General features: G+C 36.1%; 1 protein-coding gene across 1 annotated transcript; it reads right to left on the reverse strand.

Moving 5' to 3' along the window:
* Positions 1 to 3,834: 3,834 nt before the first annotated feature.
* LOC147401638 (proteasome subunit alpha type-2) lies at positions 3,835 to 27,849 on the reverse strand. Its single transcript, XM_086442983.1, has 11 exons — positions 27,556 to 27,849; positions 27,391 to 27,467; positions 25,953 to 26,017; positions 23,108 to 23,154; positions 19,715 to 19,790; positions 18,465 to 18,532; positions 17,735 to 17,804; positions 6,545 to 6,630; positions 5,095 to 5,157; positions 4,811 to 4,876; positions 3,835 to 4,096 (listed from the first exon to the last, which is right to left on the reverse strand). The coding sequence occupies exons 1-11, from the start codon at positions 27,594 to 27,596 to the stop codon at positions 4,048 to 4,050; spliced, it is 708 nt and encodes a 235-aa protein (XP_086299109.1). The 5' UTR covers positions 27,597 to 27,849; the 3' UTR covers positions 3,835 to 4,047.

Genomic DNA, 27,849 nt, shown 5'->3' on the forward strand with positions numbered 1-27,849 from the left:
CCTCTCCGGGGGATTTGTCACGAGTTTTCATGTAACCGGGTTCCTGGCAGTATTGCATTCATGTACGCTTGAACGACCATACCGTCGTCCGGATTTTCCACCGAGAAAAGATGACTCCTGAAGCAAGCCGTGAAATCTCGAACACTTTCTTTCTCCTCTTGTCTCAGGTAGAACAGGACGTTGACTCTGACATTTCTCCTCCTATTGTGGATGTATTGGGCTACGAACATTTCTTCTAACTGCTGGAAGCTCCCTATCGCCCCAGGTGGGAGCCCTTGAAACCAAGAAAGAGCTCTCGATCTAAGTGTGGAGGGGAACAACTTGTAGACCAATGCATCGTCGCCTTCGTACAAGATCATCATGTTCTTGTAATGCCTGACATGCTCTACAGGATTTCTTGTTCCATCGAAAGAATCGAACTTCGGCATATGAAATTTCCTTCGTGATATGGCGTTTCGAATCACCTCAGAGAATAGGGAAGTTCTCAGATCTCTAACGACCGTCTGAGCAAGCCTCCCCACCTGTCCTCGTTTGGCGGCATCCTCTTCTCTGCGCTTGAGTAATTCCTCCACTGCTCCAATGGTTAGTGGACTCACGGGTACGCCATGTTCCTCGGTCGCTTTATTCTCCTTGCTTCTTACTTCAGGGTCATGATCTCCAGAATATCGACTTCCTCCTCTGTTAGTTTTCTCATGGTTTCCCGATTCCTCTTCCCTCTGTTGTCTCAATCGTTCATTCTCTCTCTTCAGTTCTCGAATTTCTTCCGCCTGACGATCTAAATTTCGCTGCAGCTCTTCTCTGATTTGCGTCAGTAGCTGTTGAACGTCTGGCGCCAGCAAATTGTTTTGTTCCTCCTGAGCGCTTCTTCCTTCTACTGCTTCCGCTGCCGCTCACCCATCATCTCCATCTGTCCCCATATTATTTGGGCGAATGACAGTCCTTCTGTTAGTATTCCTAGTACCTGCCATGTGTATGTCATATTGTTGTCCAGTTCCCACGGACGTCACCAATTTGTGGGAACTTTTCGTTCGCCTCGTTTCCGAATGACGCTAAACCCTGAATTGATAGATCTCTCCTTGATCCGACCTTCTTCCCTGTTAAGAAAAATCTCCGATGCCAAAGTTAGACTTATTATTCTTGTTTGCCAAGGAGAAAAAAAAGTGCGTACCTTTCATATGGGGTTTCCTCCTTTTTATAGAATTTCTTCTTCCCTAACTTTTCGCTTTCCTTTTATCCCCTTGACGGAGTCAATGCCTAATCTCTTGAAATCAAGGATTTTCCCAGATCATTACGCTCGAATCCCGAGAATTCAGGGATCTTAGCGCATTATCCTCCTTGAGTAGTTACTTCTGCAGATTTTACCCGATCTACATTAATACCCGAACAATTGCCTCTCAAATACCCGATCCACCGACCCACTCTAAGAGTCAAATGCATAATTATGTGGCCGAGGGTTTTATGCCTCCACAATAATCATCAAGTATGTGTTTGAGAAGTTGAATTGGACGAGTTTCATGTCCAATTTATATCTCAGAATACTAAAATTCAATGAGTTACCTTGAAAATCATTTGAGTTGACTCAAATGAATTGAATGTAACTCGAGAATAGTTTATTTGAAGGTTTTGAGTCATAAACTAAACGATTATGACTTGAACAATTCTACTATTTCCAAAACAAAGGGAAAATTTTCTTTTTTAATCTGCAATCTCAAGACTATAAGCAATTAAGCATATGGTGTTATTGGATCAAATCATATCCAATAACTTGTGATAAAATTTGCATCATCATATAATATATTATATCCTAGAATTTCTTTAAGTTACATTATATAGCTTACCACATATTCATTCATATATGATCATGAGATTTGATTATATATTATCTTAAACGAAATATGCTTCATCTAAGTAATCATCTGGAAGGTCATTACATTGGCTGACATGATGACTTGGACCATGTCATTTATTTGATCTAAAACCTTATCCACCATGAATGAATAGGAATAAATGCATATTCATTTTAATTAATTCATGCATTGTGTTGTAACATGAATTCAAATGTCAATGGTTTGTGGAATCACAAGAAAGCTTCACCAGGGCATGAAATTAGAATCCTACCTTATCCACCATGTAACGCCACTATATTCATAAATGTTTTGATTCTCAGATTAATCTTAGTTCATTATAATTGGCTACTACGAAAAGATGATGCCGAATAGGAATTGACAACTTGACAAATCCTACCAAGATCTTGTCTTGTGGAATTATCTTTGCCAAATCCCTAAATATAACAAAATCCACCATTGAGCATGTAATGGGGTTGGTTGTGTTGTGTAAGCTTATTTTTCTTTCATCTTCTTGGCAAATGGAACATTGTTTTATTGTATAATAATTTCTTTAGCATTATTTTCGGTATACATTATAACACTTTTGTGAATTGTAGACCATTACTCACCTGGTTGTTGGTCATGACATTTCAAATTAACCTATCCATCATCCTCTCTAAAAATGTAGGCTTTTATCGACAATTTTAACAACGTTCAAAGCCAAACCACCTCTAAATGTTAATATTCAAAGGCAATTTATTAATGCCACCATTAATTACCAAACTTACATAGTTAGAGACACTTAATTAAAAATTGCATCAATGTGGAGAAATTTCCCAAATAATTACAGATATTTTATTTATTTCTAATATGTTACTAATATTTTTCTTCTTTCCCCTATCATATTACAATAGGACATCAATTTGGAGCTTTGTAATAAATGGTAGAATATTTAAAAACGAATCTGATCAAACAATTAAAACTTTTGTCAATAGAAAATTCAAAAATCACAAATTTTGTCAACCCTTTTTTAGTATGATTTTGCTAACACTATGTGTTAACCTTTTAAACAGTTAGAGATAGATATGTTCATGTTACGTGTTCATAAATCCTTTACAAATTAGTCATTGGAGCGCACCATACTATTATTTTGTTTTGTTAAAATTTACATGATCATGACAATATACGGATACTGAGCATTCTACAAAAGCATTTTCACAATTGACTTACCTAAATTACCCAAAAAAAAAAAAAAAAATCAATTTGAAATCTAGTGGAATGATTTAATCTTTATTTAATTTATATAATAAATTAAATAAAAATAAAACGCTTTATGCGGTTATTCAACATAACGATTGTAGTCAACCTACATCATCAAAATGAAAACAGACCTACACAAAAGGTTAACATACACTTCAAAAAATCCACAAACCATTTTCAAATGTGTTGCAACTTGCAAGACCTTTTTGAATTTGGCATTTTATCGACCACATGTTAAGGAAATTGTAATTTTATTCAGAGAGGTCTCTCAATACTTGGGAAAAAGGCATGCAACACAATGGAGATTTTATGTGTATCTCAACAATATATATCTTGATGATACTTTAATCAAAGATAAAATCTTAACAATTAGATTTCGTATTTACACGATCAGATCTTGAGCTGATTTTTTTTTTTTTTTTTTTTTTTTGAGGATGGTCACCTCATCTCTATGGTGAGGAGATCATCCTCACAAAAAATCAGACCAATCTGAAACTTTTAAGTCCATCAAAAGTGGTTTACAAATTTTTGATAAAAATTTTGATGGGGTTAGAAGTTTCAGATTGGACTGATTTTTTTAGGACGATCTTCTCACCATAGAGATCCTCACAAAAATCAGCCATCCGAAACTTCTATGCCATATAGAACAAACATGTTGCCTCGCTAACTTTGGCTGCCGAAACTGACCCACATATATATGTGGGTTAGTCAGGCACCTTACTTATGCCTCAAGATCTTAAAACATTAGTTAACATAACATATACTCATGAAAAAAAAAAATTACTTCACATAACATGAAAACCAACAAACAAAAAACGAAGAACATAAGCAGAAATCAAAAACTTCATATTCATAAAGATTAAAACAAAATTAGTTCTGCATTTGCACTTGTGTTTAAAACAGCCCAATAGGAGGACCAATGGAAACAATTCCAAGATAAGATCCATTTAAAGAAAACCATCTACTCCACTTCAGCCAAATAATCATCAACTTCAGCTGGGGTCAATACTCTGCAAAACAACAAGCACATCATAACTTATCAGTAGTCCCAGGATTTTAGCCTCATTTGAAGTCCAGCCCCTTTTTTTTTTACCCTTGGAAATAGGAATAACTTTTTGGAACGGGAATGATGACTTTGGGTTGTACCAAGTCTGAAGCCATGCAGATTATAAATAAATAGTCAGTTCCATCGTTCATATGGTTACTTCTTAAATGGTGAGGTCCTCTCTATACAACAGAGGCCCTTCTCTGGTTTCATCAAAATGGGGGCCGGGGTTGGTAAACCATGGGTGAAGGTCAAGGCAGGGTTACCGAATTCACTGTTAAGGAACCGAACCAGTTCACGGTACGGTTCGATATTGGTTCGTGAAAGGATTTGAACTTCATAGTTTTAAAGTTTTATCATATTTTTTTACATCCCCCTCTACATTAATAATATTTGAGATATCACGCTAAAATTTCTAATGGACCAAAAACCTCATCTTCAACCTGTATCCAAAATCTACCAACTTCAACATCTTTCTTTATCCTACTCATGACTTCAACCTTCAAGTACCCTTATCTCTGTCTACCGCTACAAACTGGGTTCATTCTTGACTGGCCAACTGTGTACTCCAACATAGGGTCAAGGTGTTGATTCCAGATCTGTGGAATTACCACTTACATTCTTGTTCCAGAGTGCAGTCTTCCAACAAATGAATGTACATAAGACCAAAAGAACTTGCCTGAATTTCCTGTCAGTGCTAATTATCCCGATCTCAATGTTTTTGCTTGAAATTTGTCCTTCAAACCTACAAATATGTAACAATAAGTCAGATAAGTATAGAGAGAGGATTGAGTAGATATCCAACAAGAGGAATACTTGAGATAGATCAGTTGGTTAGGCAGAAGGCAGTCCTTTTTCTACTTATTTTTTTTATGGATATTGAAAAGAGCAGCAAAATCAGGAAAAAGAATATATAATTAAGAAAAAGATAAATTATTAAAACAGGATTTAAGAGCAAAATACCCTTCTTTTAGTGTTAAAATGGCAGTGTGAACAGCATCATCAAGCTCCATATCATCAGTGTACCTACCATATCAAGGGAAAATTAATTAATTTTGCTCCAAAGTGATGAACATGTAGAAGGCGACAAATTGAAGAAACAAAATAGTAAGCAAAAGAAACAATTCAACAGAAGCCATTGCAGAAAAATCAAGGACAAACGATGGTGAACGATAGAATCTATCAAACAAGCGATGTGAGATAAGCTGAACTTCTTTCAGCTTTTGGATTAGTACATACACATAAAGATATTAATAACTGTGTAGCACAATAAGAAAAGTATAAATTTCAACGTAACCATTTTGGCTAATTCGACAAACTCCACAGATATATAAATGTTGTATGGCCAATTTTAGGCACAAGACTAATAGCCCTTCCATGTTAGTTAGCAGTTTTAGATCTTATCATCAGGCATTGACACCAAAACAAGAAGGTTTTCCCTATATCAACAAAGACAGTCATCAATCTTTTGATAAACAATCAAAGAGCAAGACATTTCAGCACATATCCCGGGTTCATGTCAAATCAAAGAAAAAAAACCTCAACAGAATATAACATGAATTTCAGACGAAGATGGGAGTTGTAATCCTCTTTCCATGCAAAACATCAATCACACCAAAAAAACAAATGTGAGCTGATGGTTTGGGCATCAATTCCAAATGAAAACCCAAAAAGAATCCCTCATGAGCATTTTAACTAGTTCCACCCATATTAATAAAAATGTAGCCATCATTTAGGCAATTGCCAGACTTTGAGTAGCATCACATTGGATGTGAGTGAACCAGTCCAACCTTTACTATAAGAAATTGGCTAACTTCCTGAAAGACAAGGTATTTGGAAGGGGCAGCACATGTAGAGACCCTCCACATATTATTCGATGAGTGGATACCAGTGAACCAAACCCTGCCCCACACTTCTCTTCAGCCAGCATTTTCCTTTTCAATGGTCACTTTTTCCCTCTAGCCTGGAATCGCATTACATTTGTTAAAAGTAGCCGCCATATCACTATACCAGTACTCCCCTTCAGTATGCTGAAATAATTTAGTGCCAAGGATTGCAACATAAAATCTCAACTTTCCAGTAATGTAGCAAGATGGAATCACAGATAAATTGGTGCATTGATAATATACTTGTAGAGAATGAAGAGAAGCAGGTATAATATAACAAAGAATGTTAAGCATGCCAAAATACACCACCCAATAATAATAGTTTGCTACTCATTTCAAGAAGTTCCAAGGTGAACCTTGCAATTGATAACATTACTTCCTATCAGATTTTACAAATCCAAAACAAGAAAACAGTTGTTCCTTAGTGTGTAGAATGTGCCCTAAAGAACTATAAACTCTCTTTTTTTTTGGGTGGGGATTTGGGAGAAGGGCGGTGAGGGATCCCAGAAAAAAACTCAATTAAGTACCTCTTCTCAAGAAATGTCTTTGCATTAGAGACATTTTTTCCCATTGCCGAAGCTTTCCATGAGAAGTACGAACCTGATGGGTCCACCTATGGAAAAAATGAAAAACAGAAAACACTTGATAATAAAGAAAGTTGATACAACTGATTACAGCAAGCAAATGTAAGTGATTACTGATGCCCTAATATTATGCAATGAACATAACAAGTCCCAAGGAAGCCGGTAAAGATGTAAAAGAAGTGTTCGATTCACTACATGACACAATTTTCTAGGCCATCTTTAATATGTTTAAAAAGTATATACGAACAAAATTTGAATGTGATAAATATAAACAATAAATAATATAAATACGTTAAGCTTTATGAATGAATTTAATTCTAACAGCACAACATATATCGATTCAGATGATTTGGGATGTGGCTGTAGTATTGCACAAAATACAACAATCAAAAGAATTGGGCACCATCAAATATAAGTCATCAATTGACAAAAGAAAAAACTTGATCACCTTCTAAGGGAATCATTTGGTCAACTTTTGTTACATGTGCAAAAGTAGTGATGAGTCAGTCAATCACCTTCTAATTCATCATCATTTTGTGTATGCCATTTGGTCTCATTTCATTGGTCTATTCCAAATTAGTTTTGCTTTCCCGAGATCCACGTGTTCCCCTTTTCCGAAGATGGCAGCAGTGTTTTTTCTTGGGAGGAAAGGGATTTTTTGGTTTTTGGCTCCTTTTTTCCATTTGTTGGGGATAATGAAAGGAACACAATTGACGGACCTTTGTTGGGAAAGAACAGGATTACTAATGCATGATTCTCAGCATTATGAAGTGGTTGTTCTTTTGGTGCAAGCAAGTTGAGTAGTTCAGGGAGTTATTTTTGGATGATTTCATTTTTAAGTGGGATTCGTTTCTACAGAGGCTAGAGTTAGTAGTTTTTGGCTTTTTTCTTGTTTTTTGTTTGTTTCCATCTTTTAGTTGGGCAGTCTTGTAAGTAGGTCTTCTTGACCACCTATTTTAGGTAATATATTTTAGATAACCATGATTTTTAGATATTCTACTTGAATAAATTGTCTGAGTTACATAAGGCAAGGTTTTGAAGGTCAAGTTGAAAATGGTCAGCAACTGGAAAGGATATCACAAGGGTACCTATACGGCTGTACCCATTACAAGTTAGACAGGGTCTTCCAAACAAATGTAATGACATATGGAATGTTTAGGGAACTTGCGGCAACAAGTCCAGCAACTCACACAGGTGGTTATGTGTGCAAATGCTACTGACCGGCATAATGATACGGATAGAGATTCTGCTCATGTGGAGGAAGTAGCAAATGATGTTAATCCCTTGTTTGAAGGGAAGAATGGAAGTTCTAATAGGCCTACGCAATGAAAGACCACAGAGGTGGAAGATTGCATTGTACATGCTTTACAAAATACCAAAGTGTATGGTGTGCAAGTTCAGATTTCAGAATTTGATGGTGAAATGGAAGACTTTTGGACTGGTTGGACAGCATAGAAAGCTTCTTTGATTGGAAAGAAGTTCCAGAAGAGAGAAAAGTGAAACTTGTAGGAGCAAAGCTAAGAGGACCAGCATCTACATGGTGGAAGCATTACCAACATGATCGTGAAATAAAGCGAAAGGGAAGCTAAGAAGATGGGACAAAATGAAAGAAAAGTTGAAAGCTCAATTTCTTCCCCGAGATTATGAGCAAATTTTATACCAAAAGGTACAAAATCTGCAACAACATGAGAAAACAGTGAAAGAATATACCCAAGAGTTCCATAAGCTTCCGTTAAGTAGTAGCCTAGATGAGAGTGAAGCCCAAAGAGTCAGCCGATATGTTAATGGCCTGAGGTTACCAATACAAGATGAGATAGGATTGCACTGCCTTTACAAAGTAAGTGATGCATATCAGCTTGCGCTGAAAGTGGAAGCTAAGTTCACTTGTAGTGCTCCTAAAAGGGTTGGGATAGATCGCCGTGGTGTCGCAACCTCTAGTCATGGAAACATCAAGCAAAAGGGGCGAACAACAACTCCTACATGTCCCAACAACCAACCAAATCCTAATAATGGAAGAGGTGGTCAAGGGCGGGGAAATTTTCAAGGACAGGGGGTCATCAAATGCTATTGGTGTTCAGAAATTGGACATAGATCAAATGAATGTCCAAAAAGTTGTAAATGACCAAGAAGATGAACTCGATTAAGACTTTGCAAACATAGAAGATGAAAACCAGTACAAGACAATCCACAAGTCTAATGGAGTTGAAGAAGAAGTTCTTGATGGTGATGTAGTTGGTGAAGCACTAGTCATCCGACTATCCATGCTTTCACTACCAGCTGAAACAAAAGATGATTGGTTGCATAAAAACATCTTCCGTACTCGTTGTACAGCTAAGGGAAAACTTTGCAACTTGATTTTTGATAGTGGAAGTAGCGAAAATCTAGTCGCTCAGGAAATGGTAGATAAGTTGAAGCTCAAAACAGTGAAGCATCCCCGACCTTATCGAATCCTTTGGTTCAACAAAGGCAATGAGGTAACTGTCTCATCTAAATGTCTTGTTAACTTCTCAATTGGGGACTTGTTTAAAGAATCAGTGTGGTGTGATGTTTTCCCAATGGATGCATGCCACATCCTATTAGGTCGTCCTTGGCAGTATGACCAAAAAACAGAACATCGAGGCAACAAGAACACCTACTCTTTCTTCTTTAATGGTAAGAAGTTTGTTTTAAAACTGAAGAAAGATGATAACATGGTAAAGAAAGAAAATGGTAGTTCTATATTCTTGAATTTGAAAGATTTTGTTGAAGAAAACAAAGAGAGAGGAATAGTATATGTGCTGGTTGGGAAAGAAGAAATCAGTCCACAACTAATGCCCGATAGCGTAAGAGAATTACTAGATGAGGTCAAGGATGTTGTGACTGAAGACTTACCCAATGGGTTGCCTCCAATGAGAAAAAGTCAAAACCACATTGACTTGGTGCTGGGAACTATCCTACCAAAAGAGCATGAAGAACTTCAATGGCAGATTACCGAACTTCTAAAGAAGGGCTTTATTTGGGAAAGTTTAAGTCCATGTGATGTACCCGCTGTACTTACACCAAAGAAGGATGGGTCATGGAGGATGTGCGTGGATAGTACAGCTATTAACAAGATAACTATCAAGTACAAGTTTCTGATACCAAGGCTGGATGATATGCTTGATATGTTATCTGGTTCTCAAGTTTTCTCCACGATAGATTTGATGAGGGGGTATCATCAAATAAGGCTCCGTGCGGGAGATGAGTGGAAGACGGCATTAAAAACTAGAGAAGGCCTTTATGAATGAATGGTTATGCCATTTGGCCTCTCCAATCCCCTCAGCACCTTCATGTGGTTCATGAACCAGGTGCTTAAGCCATACATCGGAAAGTTTGTGGTTGTTTACTTCGATGACATACTAATTTACAACATAGACCACAAGAGCCATGTTGAACATTTGAAGGCTATTCTGTAGCTTTTAAGACATAATCTGCTCCATGCCAACCTCAAGAAATGTTCCTTCATGGTTGATAAACTGGGGTTTTTGGGATTTGTGATTTCATTTAAAGGTGTGGAGGTTGATCAGTCAAAGGTCCAAACCATCACAAGTTGGCCCACACCGAAAACTATAACTGAAATTAGAAGCTTCCATGGGCTAGCAACATTTTATAGAAGGTACATCAAGAACTTTAGCACCATAATGGCAGCTATTACAGAATGTCTTAAGGGTGGAAGTTATAGCTGGAATTCTCAGGCTGAAGAGAGTTTTCAGGAAATTAAGGAGAGGATGACAGAAGCACCAGTTCTAGCTCAGCCCGATTTTGAAAAAGTGTCCGAGGTGGATTGTGATGCATCAAAAGTGGGTATTGGGGCTGTGTTGAGCCAAGGACGGAGACCAATTGCCTATTTCAGTGAGAAACTTAATGGTGCCCGGCAAAACCATTCTACTTATGACATCAAGTTTTACGCCATAGTCCAAGCTTTGAAGTTTGGGAGGCATTACTTGATTCAAAGAGAATTTATCCTGCACTCAGATCATGAAGCCTTACGGATCCTCAACTCCCAAAAGAAGTTAAGAAGAAGACTTGCAAAATGGGTGGCATTTTTACAAGAATACACCTTCATGTTGCAGTACAAGGCTGGTTTGCAAAACAAAGTAGCTGATGCTCTAAGTAGAAGGGTTCATTTGTTGAAGACCGTGGCTACAAGTATTGTTGGATTGGAGGTGATTAAAGAACAATACAAAGATGATCCTTATTTCCAAGCCATTTTTGAAGGACATCAAGCTAGAGACAATAAAGTATTTTACTTGTTCATAAGGTACACCACATTGTGCATACCGGAAGGTTCATTGAGAGAGTTCTTGGTTGCTAAATTGCATGGAGGTGGTTCGGGAGGTCACTTTGGTAGGAGCAAGACTTTAAACTTGGTTGCAGAACGGTATTTTTGGCCCTCATTGTGTCAGGATGTCTCCAGACATGTTGACAGGTGCCACACATGCCAAATTTCAAAGGGACAGCAGCAAAACTGTAATGACCTGAAATCCTAAAATGTATCTCGAGGAAAGAATTTTAGATCCGTGCATTGATTTAAAAGTTATCAAATCCTCGAGTTTCGCATTTGATATTTTCCCAATAGGTAAACGACACCTTAGAGACGTAATTTGAGGAAACCGATCATACTATTAGATTCGTATCGAAAAATCACCCAAAATAGAGTATAAGTTTGTCCAATTCGGCATTCGGGAAAAACAATTCTCAAAATGCCAAGTATGTCCCAACTTAAGTGATATAAATATCTAAATTCTATTAGAAAAATCAGATTTTTCTTTTCTCCTCTCCAAACAAATCTCAACCATTTTCCTTCAATATTTGAAACTCAGATCTACACTAAACGAGAACGATCCGAGCTTAGGCGCAAGAAGGAAAGTTGTTCCTCTCGCCGAGGGTTACGCGTGGACGCAAAGAAATCCGATTTTCGCCGGAAGAAAATTTTAGAGATTGGCCGGAGGCGATTTTAAAGTTCGTTCAACCGTTGAAATTAGCTTGAGGTAGGTTGCCTTCCCTTCTACCTTCTAGTTATGCGATAATTTCATAGAAAATCCATATGATTATTGATAAATCGATTGTTTCATTAAGTTTATACATATTTGAACAATTTGAATCATGTTTGCATGCTTATTTATGATTGGTTTTAGTTCATTTGATGTAATATAATCATTTTATAGTTAATATGATATTTGGATCGATTTTGGTCGAGTTTCGACGAAAAATCAGCAATTCGGAAAAGTATCTGAATGTTGAGTTTGATTCTAATTTGTTTTGTGTTGCTTCCATATAGTATGTATACCCATTTCCTACATTTATTTCATTAAAAACAATTACGTATTACTTTAAGTTCTTTAATAAATAAATAAATAGTTCATTTTCAATTTCGACTTTGAAAAAAATTATTTTTCAACACTTAGTTAAATTTACATAGATTTCCAGCTTTTATGTCTTATGGTTTTATCTTCGTTTTCGAGTCTTTCTACTCAACCAAAACCATCGAATGGAATTGGTTGATGCTCTATGGATTTCGAATTTCTTTAAAAGTAAAATTACTTTGATAGATATGTAGGAAATTAGATGATAGATTGATCGATTTAATCGATGGATGGATAGAGAGAACGTATGTTCTCGACTGATTGATGGGACAGTGCCTCCAGTTCTACGTAGTGGCCATGCCACGTAAAACGTGATAGATAGATAGAGGGATGAGATGGTTGATGGATGGATATGACAGATAACTGTCACTGGAGGGCACTACCAGATTTTGTTTGTATTTTCGATTAAAAGAAATGATATATTATATACAAAATAAATTATTTTGTTTACCAGTAAAGATTTGTAGAAAACCCATAAAGAGTGACGCGTTGCTATGTATCCGGAAGAGGCGAGTCAATCTAGGATAACACTAGATGTCATATGCTCTTCGGTAGTGTGGGATACCTTAGAGCATATTACAGCTTATGAAATCCAGGAATTTCTCTTACTTATTTCCTGGGAAACGTTGTGTGTAAAGGCGGTCTCTGTATAGTGTAGAGCTAGGCGGGGTTCACATGCATTGCCTCTTGATAGGCTTCGACGTGAGGGGTCTCCTGGGCTAGTTAGTGATCACTTTTAGTCTGTAGTCGTCAAACGGTCGACCTCACCGTTAGTTGAACTCAGTATTGGGTTCTTGGTCAACGGCCAGTCTGAGCCGGATAAATGGTCATCCAACCGTGGTATGCTAGACCGGCCACAAAATCAGATTATAACGATGGGATTCCACATCGGAGGTTAAGTTTGGAATATCGTATTGCCATAGCCGAGGCGGTTATATCGGCGTGTTCCTCTGCTCTCTTATCGATTACACCGCCGTGTTCTTATTATGTATCTTTTTCTTATTTTGTAATGATTGATAGATGTTTTCATTTAAAAGATGCATATGCTACTTTAAATGATAGAAATGATAGGTTGAAATTATTTAACTGTTTATTGAATATGCTTAGACATTTATCGTATGTTACATTATGAAAAACTTACATTATTTAACTGTTCAACTGATTACTCGTGCATGTATGACTCGTTGTTAGAACGGCGTTCATCCTGCTGAGTAACATTCCCCTGTTACTCACCCTATCCTTCCCCTTTCAGATTATTCAACTTTTGAAGAACCGTTCTTTGAGGAGTCTTTTGAGGAGGTCCTTGAGGAGGATCAGATTGATGTCTTGCCGCCGCCATGTCTTTGAGGACTAGTAGAGGATCTTAGCGATTTTTGGTTGTAGATAAGAAACATGGTAGTTTAGAAATTTTTGTAACCTGATGAATTATGAGATTAAAGATCTTGACTTATATCAGTGTTTGTCGATTTCTTCTGTTTACTCTAGACTCTCGTATAGATGTTAGTTAAATGTTTATTCCGCTGCGTATATTTTCTTTTCATAAGTATTATTATTTATGAATGTTCTGTCAGATTGTGTGATTGATTACCTCACACCTCGAGATTCTAACCGATGAATCATAGGGATTCGTGTTGGGATTTCGGGGCGTGACAAAAACACTGGTTTATACACTCCTTACCAGTCTCTACAACTCCTTGGATTGACAATAGTATGAAATGCTTCTTGGGTTTAACATGGACAGCAAGAGGTATGGATTCAATATTTATCGTTGTCGATTGTTTTTCCAAAATGGCACATTTTATTGCATGTAAGAAGACCTTAGATGCTACGCACATGGAAAATCTATTCTTCCAAGAAGGGGTGAGACTTCATGGTATTCCAAAGACTATCATATCTGATAGAGAAACAAAGTTCTTTAGTCATTTATGGAGGACTTTGTGGAAGATTTCAGTCACAAAATTACGATACAGTAGAGGTTATCACCCTCAAACCGATGAGAAAACAGAGGTAGTTAATCGAAGTTTGGGAAACCTGACGTGATGCCTTGCAAAGGACAATATCCGACAATGGGATTTGACTTTAGCACAAGCAGAGTTCGCTTATAACAGTTCAGTAAACAGGTCCACAAGGAAGAGCCCTATCAATATTGTGTATGGACGGTGTCCAAATCAAGTTGTTGACCTCTTTGATGTCTTAAATCAGCCGCGTGCGTTAGTGATGATGCCATTGCTTATGCTGAAAATCTTAAGGATATCCAAGATTAGGTTCATCAAAGTTGCTAAAGATGAACCAACGATACAAGGAAGCAAGTGATAGACATAGGAGACGCAAAGAATATCAGATTGGGGATTGAGTCATAGTATTTCTTCGAAAGGAACGATTTCCCACAGGTACTTACCACAAGTTGAAGAGCAAGAAAATAGGTCCATGCAAAATAGTCCGCAAGTTCAGGGTGAATGCGTATGATGTTGAACTACCTAGAAATCTTGACATATCATCTATATTTAATGTAACTGATCTCGGTAGTTATCATGGTAATATTGGGCCTGAAACAAGATCTCTTGGAGAGGAATTGCATGAGCAAATTCCCAGTAAAGCAAAAGAGAAGATCAAAAAGGTGATCCAAGTACGGGAAATCAAAACTAGAACCCGTACATATAACCAATATCTAGTCAAATCAGTTGGACAACCTGATTCGGAGAACTCATGGATAGATGAAAAGGAGTTCATGGGGATTGATGCTGAAATATGTCAAGCTCTCAAAGCGATGACTCGCACAGAGGCGCGTCCCTTTTTAAGGGGAGGAGAATGATGCAAAAAAAGAAACTTGTTGGGCTGAAAACCCATTTGGGTTTAATCATAAAAAATAAAAATAAAAACCCGTTTGGGCGTTCAACTTTCCTATGCTTTTGGTTGTTTTCTTTTGTATGTTCTGTCAAGAATATGTGACAGGGGTCTTTTTGGTCATTTTTCATGAGTGAGGGTCATATTAGTAGTTTTAGGATGTTTGGGGGTACTTAGGAATTTTGGGGTTTCTTGTAGATAGGGTTTCCAAAGTATATTTAAAGGATGAAAGTCTTTATGTGAGGGGTCCTTTTTTGTTTTTCTGGAGAGATGAAGAAGTTCCCAGCTAGGGCTTGAAGATTGGAAGGGTTATTCATTGATGCTTGAAGCTCAAAACCTCCTATCACTTTGCAGCTGCGATTCGCAGGCAAAGACTTGTCTTTCTTTCATTCCAGCAAAGATTAGAAGGTTCTCAAGGTTGGTTACCAGTTGTGGTGAGTCCGACACTCTTATTCGGCATCTTAGGGCGAAAGAACTTTACTTTTTTGTTGTTTCGTTCAATCAGCAACCCTATTTTAAGTTACTACTTACCCCTGATTTACATCAAATGTGATCACATACACCCAAAATATGCCATTGCTCAATATGACCATTGGACATAGATTTTCTTTTTTGGTAGTACATGATGGCATATTGTCCAACGGTCAGAAATATGACCGTTTGATGTAGACAGGCTTGCTAACATTTATCTCAATGCCTATGATCGAGTTAAGAAGTGTCGAAGAAAGAAATCAGCAACATTGACTGAGTCAAATATGTTTGAGCGAGTCAAGTCAGTTTGACTGTGTCAACTCAATCCAATCTTTGACTGGTCGACAAGACCTAGTCCAACTTCTCTTAGGACTTTTTCTTTTATTGAGTTTCTATTTTTAAGTAGTCCTAGTTATTTTTTATTTGAATTTTAGAAATTTTCTTTTCCTAGATAGTTTCTAATTTGTTTTATGTTTAAAATTCATTTTTATTCTTTAGGTTATATTAGAAGTCCTTTTAGATGTCTAAATTTAAAAGGTTAGTAATATGTTACAGATAGATTAAGAAGTTACTTTTTAGTATTTTAAAAGGTTTCTAAGTTGTTATGAAGGAGTTATCTATATAAGGAACTCCAATAAACAAATTCAGAGAGTTAGTTTTTTTTAAGATTGACTAATACAAGAAAAAATAAGAGACTTCTTCCCTTTCCTTGTTTTTTTTTATTTTGAGCATAAGAACCCGATATTAGTTATTAATTTTAGTGTTTGTGATTGATTTCTATCAATCTCAAACCTAGATTGAAGTTTCTAGTCTATTTTGCTCGACATAGAGATTCTTCATTACTCTTAGTTCTTAAAATTTCACCCTAGAACCAGATTTTTAACATAAATTCTAAGTTTGTGTGTTCTACCCTACATCACCGTTGGACATAGATTTTCTTTTTTTTTTAAGCTTAAACTCATTTTTCTCTTATAAATATCTCACTTCTGCCCCCCATACTCCTTTTACAACAACTATTCTACCTTTTAATCTCATTCTTACTCTCAAAAACCTCCAACTCTTAAATCTCATTACATTTTCACATAATTATAAATAGTCTTTAATCTCTACTCTACACTATGGCTCTCAAAGTTCAAGTCTCAACTCAAGTCACTCTCTCACTCTCAATACTTTAAAGAAAAAGAAAGCTACTCAAAAATAGTGTTTAAAAAACCTACGTCTCAAGGCATGAGGCTTAAGCCTCATCAAACATTAGTAAGGTTTACGCCTCATGCATCACGCCTCAATAGGTTCGGCAAAACCCAATATCGTGGGTCAAACAAATCAAAAACTCTTTATTTTACAAAAATACCCCCCCCCCCCCCCCCCAATGTCTCTTATGTACATAACCGTTCTAAATATAAGTGTTTTTTGTCTTCTAAACTTAGATTATCAAAAGATATCTCAAAATCTCTCCTTGAAATCATAAAATCTCCCTATACCAAGATTTCTTCCTAAAGGCTCCAACACTCATCCGAATTCAAATCCGTCAGTTGCTACAACTTTCTTACAAAGATTGTGATAAAATAGAACCAAGAAATCAAGGATTTTCTAAGGTTTTGAGATATGTGAATTTTCTATGTACATTCTTGAACTTTTTTACTTATTCTATTCAAAAACTCAAATTTCTCTCTTCTTGATGTGTTTGAGTCTATATTACATTGCTACTACCCTACATTTTTAATGTTTAATTTTTATTTGATGCTTGAAGGTAGTTTACTTGTTTTTATATTTTTCTTCTGAATTTATTAATATATTTTTTTTAAATTAATTGAGGCTTACACCTCAATGCGCCTTGAGGCTTACGCCTTGCCTCAAGAACCCAAAACGCCTCAAGTACGCCTTAGGTACTTTAAAACACTGCTCAAGAATCAAGATTTAAACATTTCTTCCTCTCTTTTTTTTCTTTTTTCTTTTTGTGTGTATATGCCACCGCATATGCGATGTGCAAAATGACATATGCAGGTCACAAATGCTATTTAACCACATTGGATATATATATAGGGTAAGGGTCGGCAGCTAGCATTAGGGAACCAACGTATTTGTCATATAAGACTTAAAAGTTTCGAATTGGACTGGTTTTTGTAAGGATGATCTCTATGATGAGGAGATCATCCTCACAAAAAATCAGCCCAATCTGAACCCCATCAAAAGTGGTTTAGAATTGTGAACCGTCAATTTTACCAATAATTTGTAAAGCACTTTTGATGGATTTAGAAGTTTCAGATTGGGCTGATTTTTTGTGAGGATGATCTCTAGGGCAACAAAAAATCAGCTCAACCCAAAACCTATTAAGCCATATAGGACAAATGTGTTGGCTCCCTAACGTTGGCTGCCGAACACCACCTATCTATCTATATATATAAAGAGAGAGAACAGAATTTCGAGGTGGTACCTGATACAGTTGCGGACCATTGTCATCAAACCCAGCAACCAGCAGAGAAACTCCAAAAGGCCTCACTCCACTGCCCAAAAAAAAGAAGTAATATTTTCAAGAGTAAGGCTCTGCCAGGAAGATATTTCCGAAGTTCAAAAATCATGGTTTATACTCACAACTCAACTAAGACTCATGACTCCACATCTATGTTGACTAAACTGGGTCACATGTTTCAATTCTAGTTCTTAAAGACCACAAAGCCAGTACTAGAGTCTCACTTCGCAAATTCTTCTAGCATTTTTTTTTCTTACTCAAGTTTTTTAAGTTAGAAAACACTTCCTTAACCCTTTAAGTCATGCCCATGGATAGCAATTCAGTGTAAGGAAAAACTAGGGAAGGCAAAAGTTCTGAGTAGAAGTAGTTGTCGCACAAAAATTTGTTCTAAAGCCCTTAAGTCATGCCCATAGTTAGCAATTCAGTTTAAGGAAAAACTAGGGAAGGCAAAAGTTCAGAGTAGAAGTAGTTGTCACTCAAAAAATTGTTCTAAAATTCTGCAAAAGAAAGGGGAAAAAAACTATAGATGATTTTGTAATTTAGAATTAAAAATAGCTTTTTCAATAGTCTAATCATAGTTCCCAATTCCCATATGAAATTTCAGGACCAAGTGTTAGTTGTATAATACATTTTAATAGAATATTTTAAGACCACATGATCGCCAAAAGAAATTAGTATGAAATGAGCTTATTACCCAGATTGAGTGAACTCTTGCATAACAGCCGCAGTTTCCCTGACAAGCTGTGTAACAGGGATTGGTTCCTGTAATCACAAAGGCCATACAAGTTAGAATTTCTGTGACACACATATAAGTTATAACTGATAAAATCACATATGATGTTAAAAGGGAAACTCTTTTTTTGATCTCTTTTTGTGGTGGGTAAGTTGGGAATTCTGTAGAAGTACGAACAAAGCATGCAAGCCATATGCAAGGAAAGCGTGTTACATCCAACTAAAACTAAAACTAAGTCCATCTGCCCCAAAACATGATCCAAGAAATTATGAGGATGAGAATTTGCAGTTCTCTACAAAATACCATTTTAAATCAGAAGTGACCCACGTGAATTTATATAGATCCTTCTAAAGCGGTATACGAAGCAGCATCCATGTTTTCTTATGGCCTCCAATCATCAATCAAGGGAGACCTTAGAAAATTCTGACACTCTAAGAATGACGAAGAGGAAAGATGAACTAGGAAGAGAGTTCCCCGGAAATTAGAATTGCCTATGGAAACCATTTTTGGACGATAACATCATTCAGCTCTACAAAAAATACGAAGTTGAAGCAGCCATGACACAATGGACTTATCACTTTCAAATAGCCAGGAAATAACTAAAGGAATCTACTTCCAATTCCCATGAAGCTTCAAAGCTCAATCAGGAAAAGATAGAAGTATTACGTCAACTTACATAATGAAAAAGCAGGGAAACCAAATACCGATAAAAACAAGTTGGGAAGCCAAATCAATTTTGAAACCCCTATAATTAGTCTAAGGTTAATACCATTCAATAACACCTTTATATATTCAGAACAAATTTATAATTACAAACCTCCTACAAAATTGAATATTTTTGTTTCTCACAATAAATCCCAAAATGTGATAGATTTTCATGTGTTTTAATGTTTGATTTAAATAATAACGAACTAAATTCTCAATCTTAATAATATTTATTTTTATTTTAAAAAAATAAAAATAAAATATCCCAGACTTCTCCAACAAAAGCCATGAAAAGAATTTTAAAACCTTCTAAATTCTTACATTTCCAGAGAATCATCAGAATAATGGAGCAAATATGTTTGAAGATTAAGCAAAACGCCTCCTTTGAATCTAGATTCCAAAACTTGGAAGTTAGAATGAAAAACAAAAATTAACATAATAACCAACTCAACCAAAAAACTCTCACTAATGTGAATGGAAAACATGTATAGGGGACCAAATGGTACTTTGTATAAGCGATAGTACTGTTGCGCTTGCTTCCTACTTTTTCGAACCAAAACTCGAGAATCAGGACCCATCCCACTGCAGAAGAAAAAGGTTATGGAAACTTTTAATTAATAGATTGGCATATAACTAAGAAAAAGAAATCAACAAGGGAAACAACAATTGCCTTCAAAATAAACAATATGCAAAATGCGATAGAAGTTGAGTTTGTGATGATGTATAACAGCTTGCTTATAAAAAAATGGTACCAGCTGTGCATCACCATGGAGTATGACGCACACAAAATGGCAATATCAAACGGTATGAGAAAATGCAATAAAGACTTATTAATTGAAAACTGATTGATGCTTTTTTGTAATGGGGCCAGAAATCAAGGTATCAAATACATAAAATGCAACATACACTGTGCCAAACATACAAACCAGTGTTTATGAGACACAGTTTCCCACTAAGCAGCACCTTGCCTAACCCCACATTCCTCATGTGACAAGGACACTCCACTTTAAAAGAGACAATACACAATATCAGGATGGGGCAGTGAAGTTGTCGTCCGTTCTGCCATACATGAGAAATACTCGCAGAGGTATGTGATAGGAGACCCATGTCAACAAAAATTGACCAGTCCAAATGATCCTAACCATTTGATCCATTGTAGCCTTCAGGCAAGTCAGAAAAAACACATTAATGGTCCAAAAGTTCTATAGATCGGATCATTATATCCATGTAATTTGATCAATTTTCAAACTAGAATACTTACTACGTGAGACCCACCAAATAGTTGTTGCATCCCCGGGAGGCATACAATGTTTATAGCACAGGCAGGAATAATAGCTGCTTGCACCTTTTCGAGTTCTTCCATTTGTACATTATTTGTGTAGTTTCATGTGTATAACTGTATATGAATACTAGTCATACGGTTAACTGTATGAATTAATATTATATAAGGGAACGGGAATTCCAGGTTTGACACAGCAGACTTCCTTCTCTGCAAAATGGATTTTCCCAGGTGGCAGCTGAGGGACCCCCTTCCATGTGGCAAATTTCAAGCCAAGAAACCCCCATCACATGGCAAAAAGAGAGCATCAAAGCATACTCGTTTTACTTATATTCTCAAAAAGAGATATTTGACTACTATTTGCTGGCAAACGTGTGTTTATCCTGGCAACATAGTTGTTAAAAAAAATTAAATATCGTAATGGGAAACAACTATTGTCCATCTCCTCCATCGAAGAGAATTATTTGTTTCTTTTTTTGATAGGTGTAGAGAAATATCAAACAACTATTGTCCATCTCCTCATTGTTTATTGTTTTGATAGACCCCCCCCCCCCCCCCCAAAAAAAAAAAAAGGATGAAAAGAAAGGAGTTGAGAGCTCAAATTCAAACAAACCTAGCATTTACATAATATTGGTAGGAAAGTGATCCCCTCACTAGATACTATTTTTTTATGGGTATTCATTCTTCTAACACCCACATGCATTGGATGTGGACAATAGAATGGTGAACATGGTATTCACTCAATAGCGGAGAACATCACAAAAGAAGAAAGAGAGAGGGTGGAAGGAAATGTAGGTTGGAACCAACAAAGGGTTGGTGAGATGCCTAGGACCATGCCTCAGGAAGCAGAGGTCCTGAGTTCAAATCACCCCACCCCTTGTTGGCCACCACCCTGGTGCTGTAAAAGGTCAGCATGTGCTTGAAGTGGTGACAGCCATGTCCATGGGATTAGTCGGACTAAGTCTGGATACCCATGTATCAAAAAAAATGTAGGTTGGAATAGAGATCTGGTCTAAATTGACAAATTTGAAAGAGAACAGTAAGGAGTGCATGTTTCACTCAAATTACATAACAAATTCCATTTAAATGAAGGAAAATATGTAGCAGGACTTTTCATGGGTCTATTATATGTAAGGATGGAGAGATTGAGGAAGATGTTATCCATGGAATCAAACTTGGATGGTTAAAGTATAGGTGTACTTCTCTCTTAGTTCTTTTCCAAAGCTAGGTGATCTATGGCTTTCCTCTCAAGAAAAAGATCATTTGATCTTTAACCCCATTTTCCGTATGTTGGGGTATTTGGCAGGAGTGGAATAATATAATTTTTTAAGGGATAGACCACTATGTTCGTAAGGTCATCTTGTCCATTTTGAGCTTTTTATTTTCTTCGAGCAAGCAGTTTGAAGAATTTAAAGGAGTTTCTTTGAAGACTACACTTTAAGTGGAATCTCGTTTGTCTTGGCTAAGGGCCTTAAATTTTCTTTTCTTTGCTTTTCTTTCTCTCTTGCTTGCTTTGTTTGGCAGCTATCGTGGTCACTTTTTTTTTAATAAGTGATCTTGGTCGCCTTTTTTGTCGTCCTTTTTATCAATATAACTTTTTACTCCTATCAAAAAAACAAGTAGAGGTGCACTTCTGGAGTTCTACGTAACAGAAGTATATCAATCAAACTAAAAAGAAAATTTTGTAAGACAATAGTAAGACCAGCTATACTTTATGAAGCTGAATGTTGGGCAATCAAGAAGCATCATATTAATAAACTGAGGTTAGCAGTGATGAGGATGTTGAGATGGATGAGTGGAAAAACTAGGAAAGAAAAAATTATAAATGGAAAGCATTCAGGAAAATCTAGCAATAGTTCCAATAAGCGATAAACTAAGAGAACGTTGGTTGAGATGGTTTGGGCATATTCAATGAAGGCCAATTACAATCCCTGATAAAAGAAATAGCAAAGTTGAAGGTCCTAAGAGAGTGAGAGGAACACCCAAAAGAATGCAGATGGAAACAGTGAAAAACAGATATGAACTCACTCTCAACAATGGAAGACTTGGCTTTGGATAGAGTGGAATGGAGGAACAAGACCCAAATCTTTGTTTTATTCTTTCATATATTTTAACCACCCATGTGTAAGTATTTTCAAACCTTACAGTTCTCCTAATATCAGACCATCAAAGCATCTTAAAGTTTCATTTATATCAATCAAACTCAGTTTTTTGACCATCACCTAAATGCATACAAACACAAAATGCTGATATTTGAAAAAAAAAACACTCAAGCACGAAGTACAAAGCAAAAAACTCCAAATATAGCACTTCAGTTATAAATTAGAACGTGCATCAGGGCAGTGGCAGTTACGTCCAATAAGTAAAATACATATAACATTACCTCCACGAAACGAAGAATTCACATCATAAAAACATATTGCAGGAAAAATTAGCATTCATAACTAGATTAAAAGGTAAATAAAACAACTCTTTAATCAAACAAAACAGCTGTCAGGTCAATTACGAAGTAAACTGAGAACTCATATCTTGTTGTTATCTGCTAATATGGCAGTTAGGGCATAACTAAGAATTAAAAAAAGATATTTCGAACTAGCAACAAATGGCACAGAAAAAGAACCTGTATACGACTCCAATATTTGTCGTCAAAGATTGAATCTTTTGAACCTGCAATTAAACAAATCCCAATATGATGTAGCCCTCATTGTTGAATTGACGCAATAGAAGAAAATCTTAAGTGACAATGGCTTCCAACACAAGATGTCATGCAAATATAGCAAAATTTATCAAACCTCAAAATGCTGCACAGATGCAAGAGATGTCTAAAAATTGGAGAGGGCAATAAACAAAATAAGAAAGGAAGGAAAAAAAGAATGTTAAAGTACACAAAAAGGGGGAAAATGAAAATGAGACTGGTGAAAAATCCATCAACAAGAAGGGTATTTATAAAATATGACATTGTGCAGGATCAACCCTTTCCAGCCAACTTACTTAGGGTTGATCTTGTATAAGTTTAGATGGTTAACGGCGGTCAGAAAAAATAAAGATACAGCAAAAGAGAGAAGACAAGGTTCCAAAAGAAACAAACTTCATTACCTATCAAAAATTCTCAGTCCCTTTACAACAATATAGACCCTTAATTTAGAAATCTCTAGCTTAAAGGCTTCCTACTAATTAGAAAAAAAACAGTATTTCAGAATAGAAATAAAAACTCTAGAGAATTCTTCTCCCTCTTGTAGGCACAGCTTTACTGTTGAAAGATTTGTTGACGTGTTGCATGGGTGCACTAAGGAGTGTGGCACAACTAGACCCCACCATCTCAGATTTGTTCCCTCTTCTTGTTTTGGTATGACATAGACCATGGAATTTGAATTCAAGTCAATGTTTTCTTCTATTTTTCTCTACACTTTTTTATGCGTACCCGTGCTTTAACAGTTGGAGTGGTGTCCACATTTGTCTGCAGCAAGAAATTGGCATTCCAAACATTCTTTCTGGTTGTAGTAGCTCGGCTAAGGATCAGTAGATTTGCCATCCATAATCATCACTTAATTCTTTAAGTTCATATGGCTTCCTTGTAGTAGGAGGCTTTTCTAAACCCTTTTATTTTGTGGCTATGCGCATCCTTCCAAAAATATATGCATGTGCATTTACAATTATAGATGACAACTCATTTTTCTTTTTCTTTCGTTTTTTTTTTTTTTGGTAAGTAAAAAATTATTTATAAGAGGACAAGAAGTCCTCAAAGAGAAAACAGACAACGATTGTTCCCTAATTACATTTTTCCCATCTAAACAGAAAATCTTGAAAAAAGAAACCCCTAAACTCCTTAAAATGACTCATTTTTCTAACCAGTGTTTTCTGAGAATTATGTGACACTTTGTCATGGTAAGACATTACAATGTACCAGTCCCAATATATTTCTCCATGTTAAATCCTACATATACTCCTCCAAATTTATATGGTCTGCACTTTGCATCTTGATTGACTTTTTCGCAACAAATTAAGACACGCAATTTCACTTAATCATGAGTTCTATAAAAAAAATTCCGACATTTTCGTCCCCTACTCTACATCTTGCTCAAAATTGCATTCTTTTTCATCTGATCAAGATTAAAGGTCAAGGGAACAACGGGTTTGAGTACAAAGTCGGTCATTAAAGAGTCAATGGACTAAGGATATGGATTTGAGGCAAATATTGGGCTTAAAGCTCTACATGATACATCCTGAGTGGAAAAGCTTGGGATAACAACCAGAAACATCTCAAATTCGTCTAAAAATATTGCATATTCTCATTAAAGCTGTCCACACATGGATCTACCTGGGTGGAAGAGAATCTTATGGAGGTTTCTTCCCTTTGCAATCTCTTGAGGGTTGTGGTTTGAAAGGAATAGAAGAATCTTTAAAAATGCAGACTCTTCACAACAAGATGTTTTGTTAGAGATTCTTGACCTCATTTTCTTTTGGTGTAAGCTTTGTATGGAATTTAAAGGGGGGCTTTTTAAGGATTTTGTCTTTCATTGGGAGTCTTTGTGTGAGGGTTAGTTGCTTTTGTTCTTGCGGTTTGGTCATCTCGAGCGCTTGTTGTGCATTCTCTTCTCCTTTCTACTTATAAATTTATATTAAAAATAAAAACAAATATTAAAAATTAAAAAAATAAAAAATAAAAACAAAAATAAAAAAACACTAAAAAACAAGAATGAAGAATAATCAAAACAAGCAAGCATGCCTATGAACAACACTCATTATTGAATGTGATAATAAAGGGTGTAAAACAACATTAATCAAATGGTACAAACTACACACACTGTCATGCAAGCACACTGCAGGGTTGTGCAACTAAAGCAATTTTCATAAGCCTAAACTTCACGAGTCCATCTGTAATGCCATCAACTGATTTATAACCCATGAGCATGAACAACATTAGACTCCAGAATAGTCCCATTCATACAGAACAGTGTCAACAAGTAAAGAACATGGCTGCGGAACCAATGTTTGTTCAAATGCACCAACCAACATTATTTTAACATACACAAACAATATGTATCTAATCTGTCTAATTTAACAAAAAATCATATAAAGATTTGTGCGGTTGGGATCGGGATCAGGCAACAATATGTGCATTGGAGAAAGCAGAGATGATGGATAGTCACTCAAGGAACAAAATGTTAATTCACTAGAACTCTATTGCTCCGGATTGATAGAATGGATGGAGATGATTCATGCAAGCCACCCAAATAATTGGGAACTTGCGTTAAGGTATTTATGATAACAAAAACACGGATGACGATAATGAAACAATAGGATGCCACATGTCAAAAGAAAAAGAAAGTTTCCCGAGAGGAAGATATAGTAAGCACCAAACAAATGATGTGGATAGTGAATATTTTTGCAGCTAGAGATAGAAGCCAAAACAACTAAAATTGAACCAAATGTCAAATTGTCAATAGAATGGACTATTTACTCACAGATGTTTCATCAACCAAGATTGATGGCAACTTCTTCTCAGTTGCAATAACAACACCATTAGCAGCTGCAGCAAACACGAAGAACACATATGAAAAAAAATACTAATAGTAATATTTAAATGAATTTATGAACAGATAATAAAAATGATGGCTGAAAAAATAAAATATTTTGTGAAAAGTATGAAAATTTCCCATCAAAGGAATAGAAACAAACGATCATGCAAGCATTATGATCTACTTAACTAGAATAGACTATTTCCTTCAAAATATGTGTGAATGAAAAACGTGTGTAAAGAAGTGGTTTCAATATCAACAAAAAAGTGGCCTTTAAAACTTTGCGCGCTATGCACGAATTGGTATTTGGCGCCCATTAATTAGGATCATTTGATTAATCAAACAAATCTAAGGCAGACCATTTTTTGGGTTATAATGCTGGTAAAAACAATCGGATTTAAATTGTTGTAATTTTTCGGATATGGCACGCATGCACCATACACATCCAATAAGGACGATAGACACACTGGCCACAATTTCCAATGAGATTATTAATTGAAATCTCATGCTACTTAATGGTAAGGGTACTTTAATAATTTTAGTTGGATCTTTACAAAAAGATAGTTTGTAGTTGTAGAGAAATAAAGAGACATTTGGTTATTTTGCAACAAATAAGAATTTCTTACCATAGAGAACTTGGTTGTGTGTACCATTATACCCTAGCGATTCATCCTATCTACTTTCCCACTTTTCTTTTACTTGAGATTCATATACGAAAGAGGGTTTCTTAAATTTTCGAAGTGGCCCACACGCTTCGCTGCTAAGCATGGTTTTAAAACTCGTTTTGACGTCTCGTCTTGTCTCGTCCATGCACAAGACCGAGTCGTCTCAGACAAGTTTTCCGATATGTTTGAGTCGTCTCGTTCAACAATGAGACAAATGAACCCTGATTTTAAATCTCCTCGGATACATTTGACTTGTCCATCCGTCTCATTGGTGGACGATACCAAGCCGTATCGGACAAGTCATCTCGGTCTCGGACGAGATTTAAAACCATGCTGCTAAGTGCTAACCACATGCAAGCGAAACTGTATTCATCACTTCTATCTATGATCTATCCAAGAGAGCATGCCCGAGTAGTCGAATGACCAAGATAATCCCATTAAGTTTGACTCTTATACTAGAAAATCTTTGTGGTGGTACCAACTAAATGTACTGATCAAGTTTGACAAGGATGCGGACTACTTCTACATTAAAGAAAATGCAGCACCAGATTTTATATATATATATATATATATATATATATATATATATAAAAATAAAAATAAAAATAAAAAATCATACTTAGGGCAAATCACTTATTATAAAATAGATCTCAAAAAACGCTCAAATTAGGGACAAATGTAATAAAGGATACAACAAGTAAAACAAATAGTTGAAGTACCTTTAATTCCCAAAGATGTCTGGCCAGATCCAACGGCCATTAGAGCATGTTCGATCTGAACAAGCTTCCCAGATGGACTGTTTCATTCGATAAAGAAGAAGATCGTCATCCGTACATATATATATAAGAAAAAATACTGTATGGATACGGTGTGTATACACGTACCTGAAAGTTGTGAGAGAAAATGAATACTGGCTATCTCCCATGGCGTTGTGAGAGAGAAGATGCAAGGTGAGAGAGGATGGAGGAAGAAATTAGAAATTATACAACAGGAGCACCCTTTGACAAGAAAACTCAAAAAGTGAAACCACGGAAAAAACTTTGAAGCGACTGTCCACATCAAAGTTTTGATGAAGCTCTCGCTATGCATGACACGCGACCATTTTTTTTTACATTAAAATTTCTAATAATGAACCCTATTGTGCTATTTCTTGGATTGAGAGAAATGGAGAAAAGACA

The sequence above is a fragment of the Akebia trifoliata genome, chromosome 5, assembly GCF_017979445.1.
Source record: "Akebia trifoliata isolate Shusen 1 chromosome 5, ASM1797944v1, whole genome shotgun sequence".
Lineage (NCBI taxonomy): Eukaryota > Viridiplantae > Streptophyta > Magnoliopsida > Ranunculales > Lardizabalaceae > Akebia > Akebia trifoliata.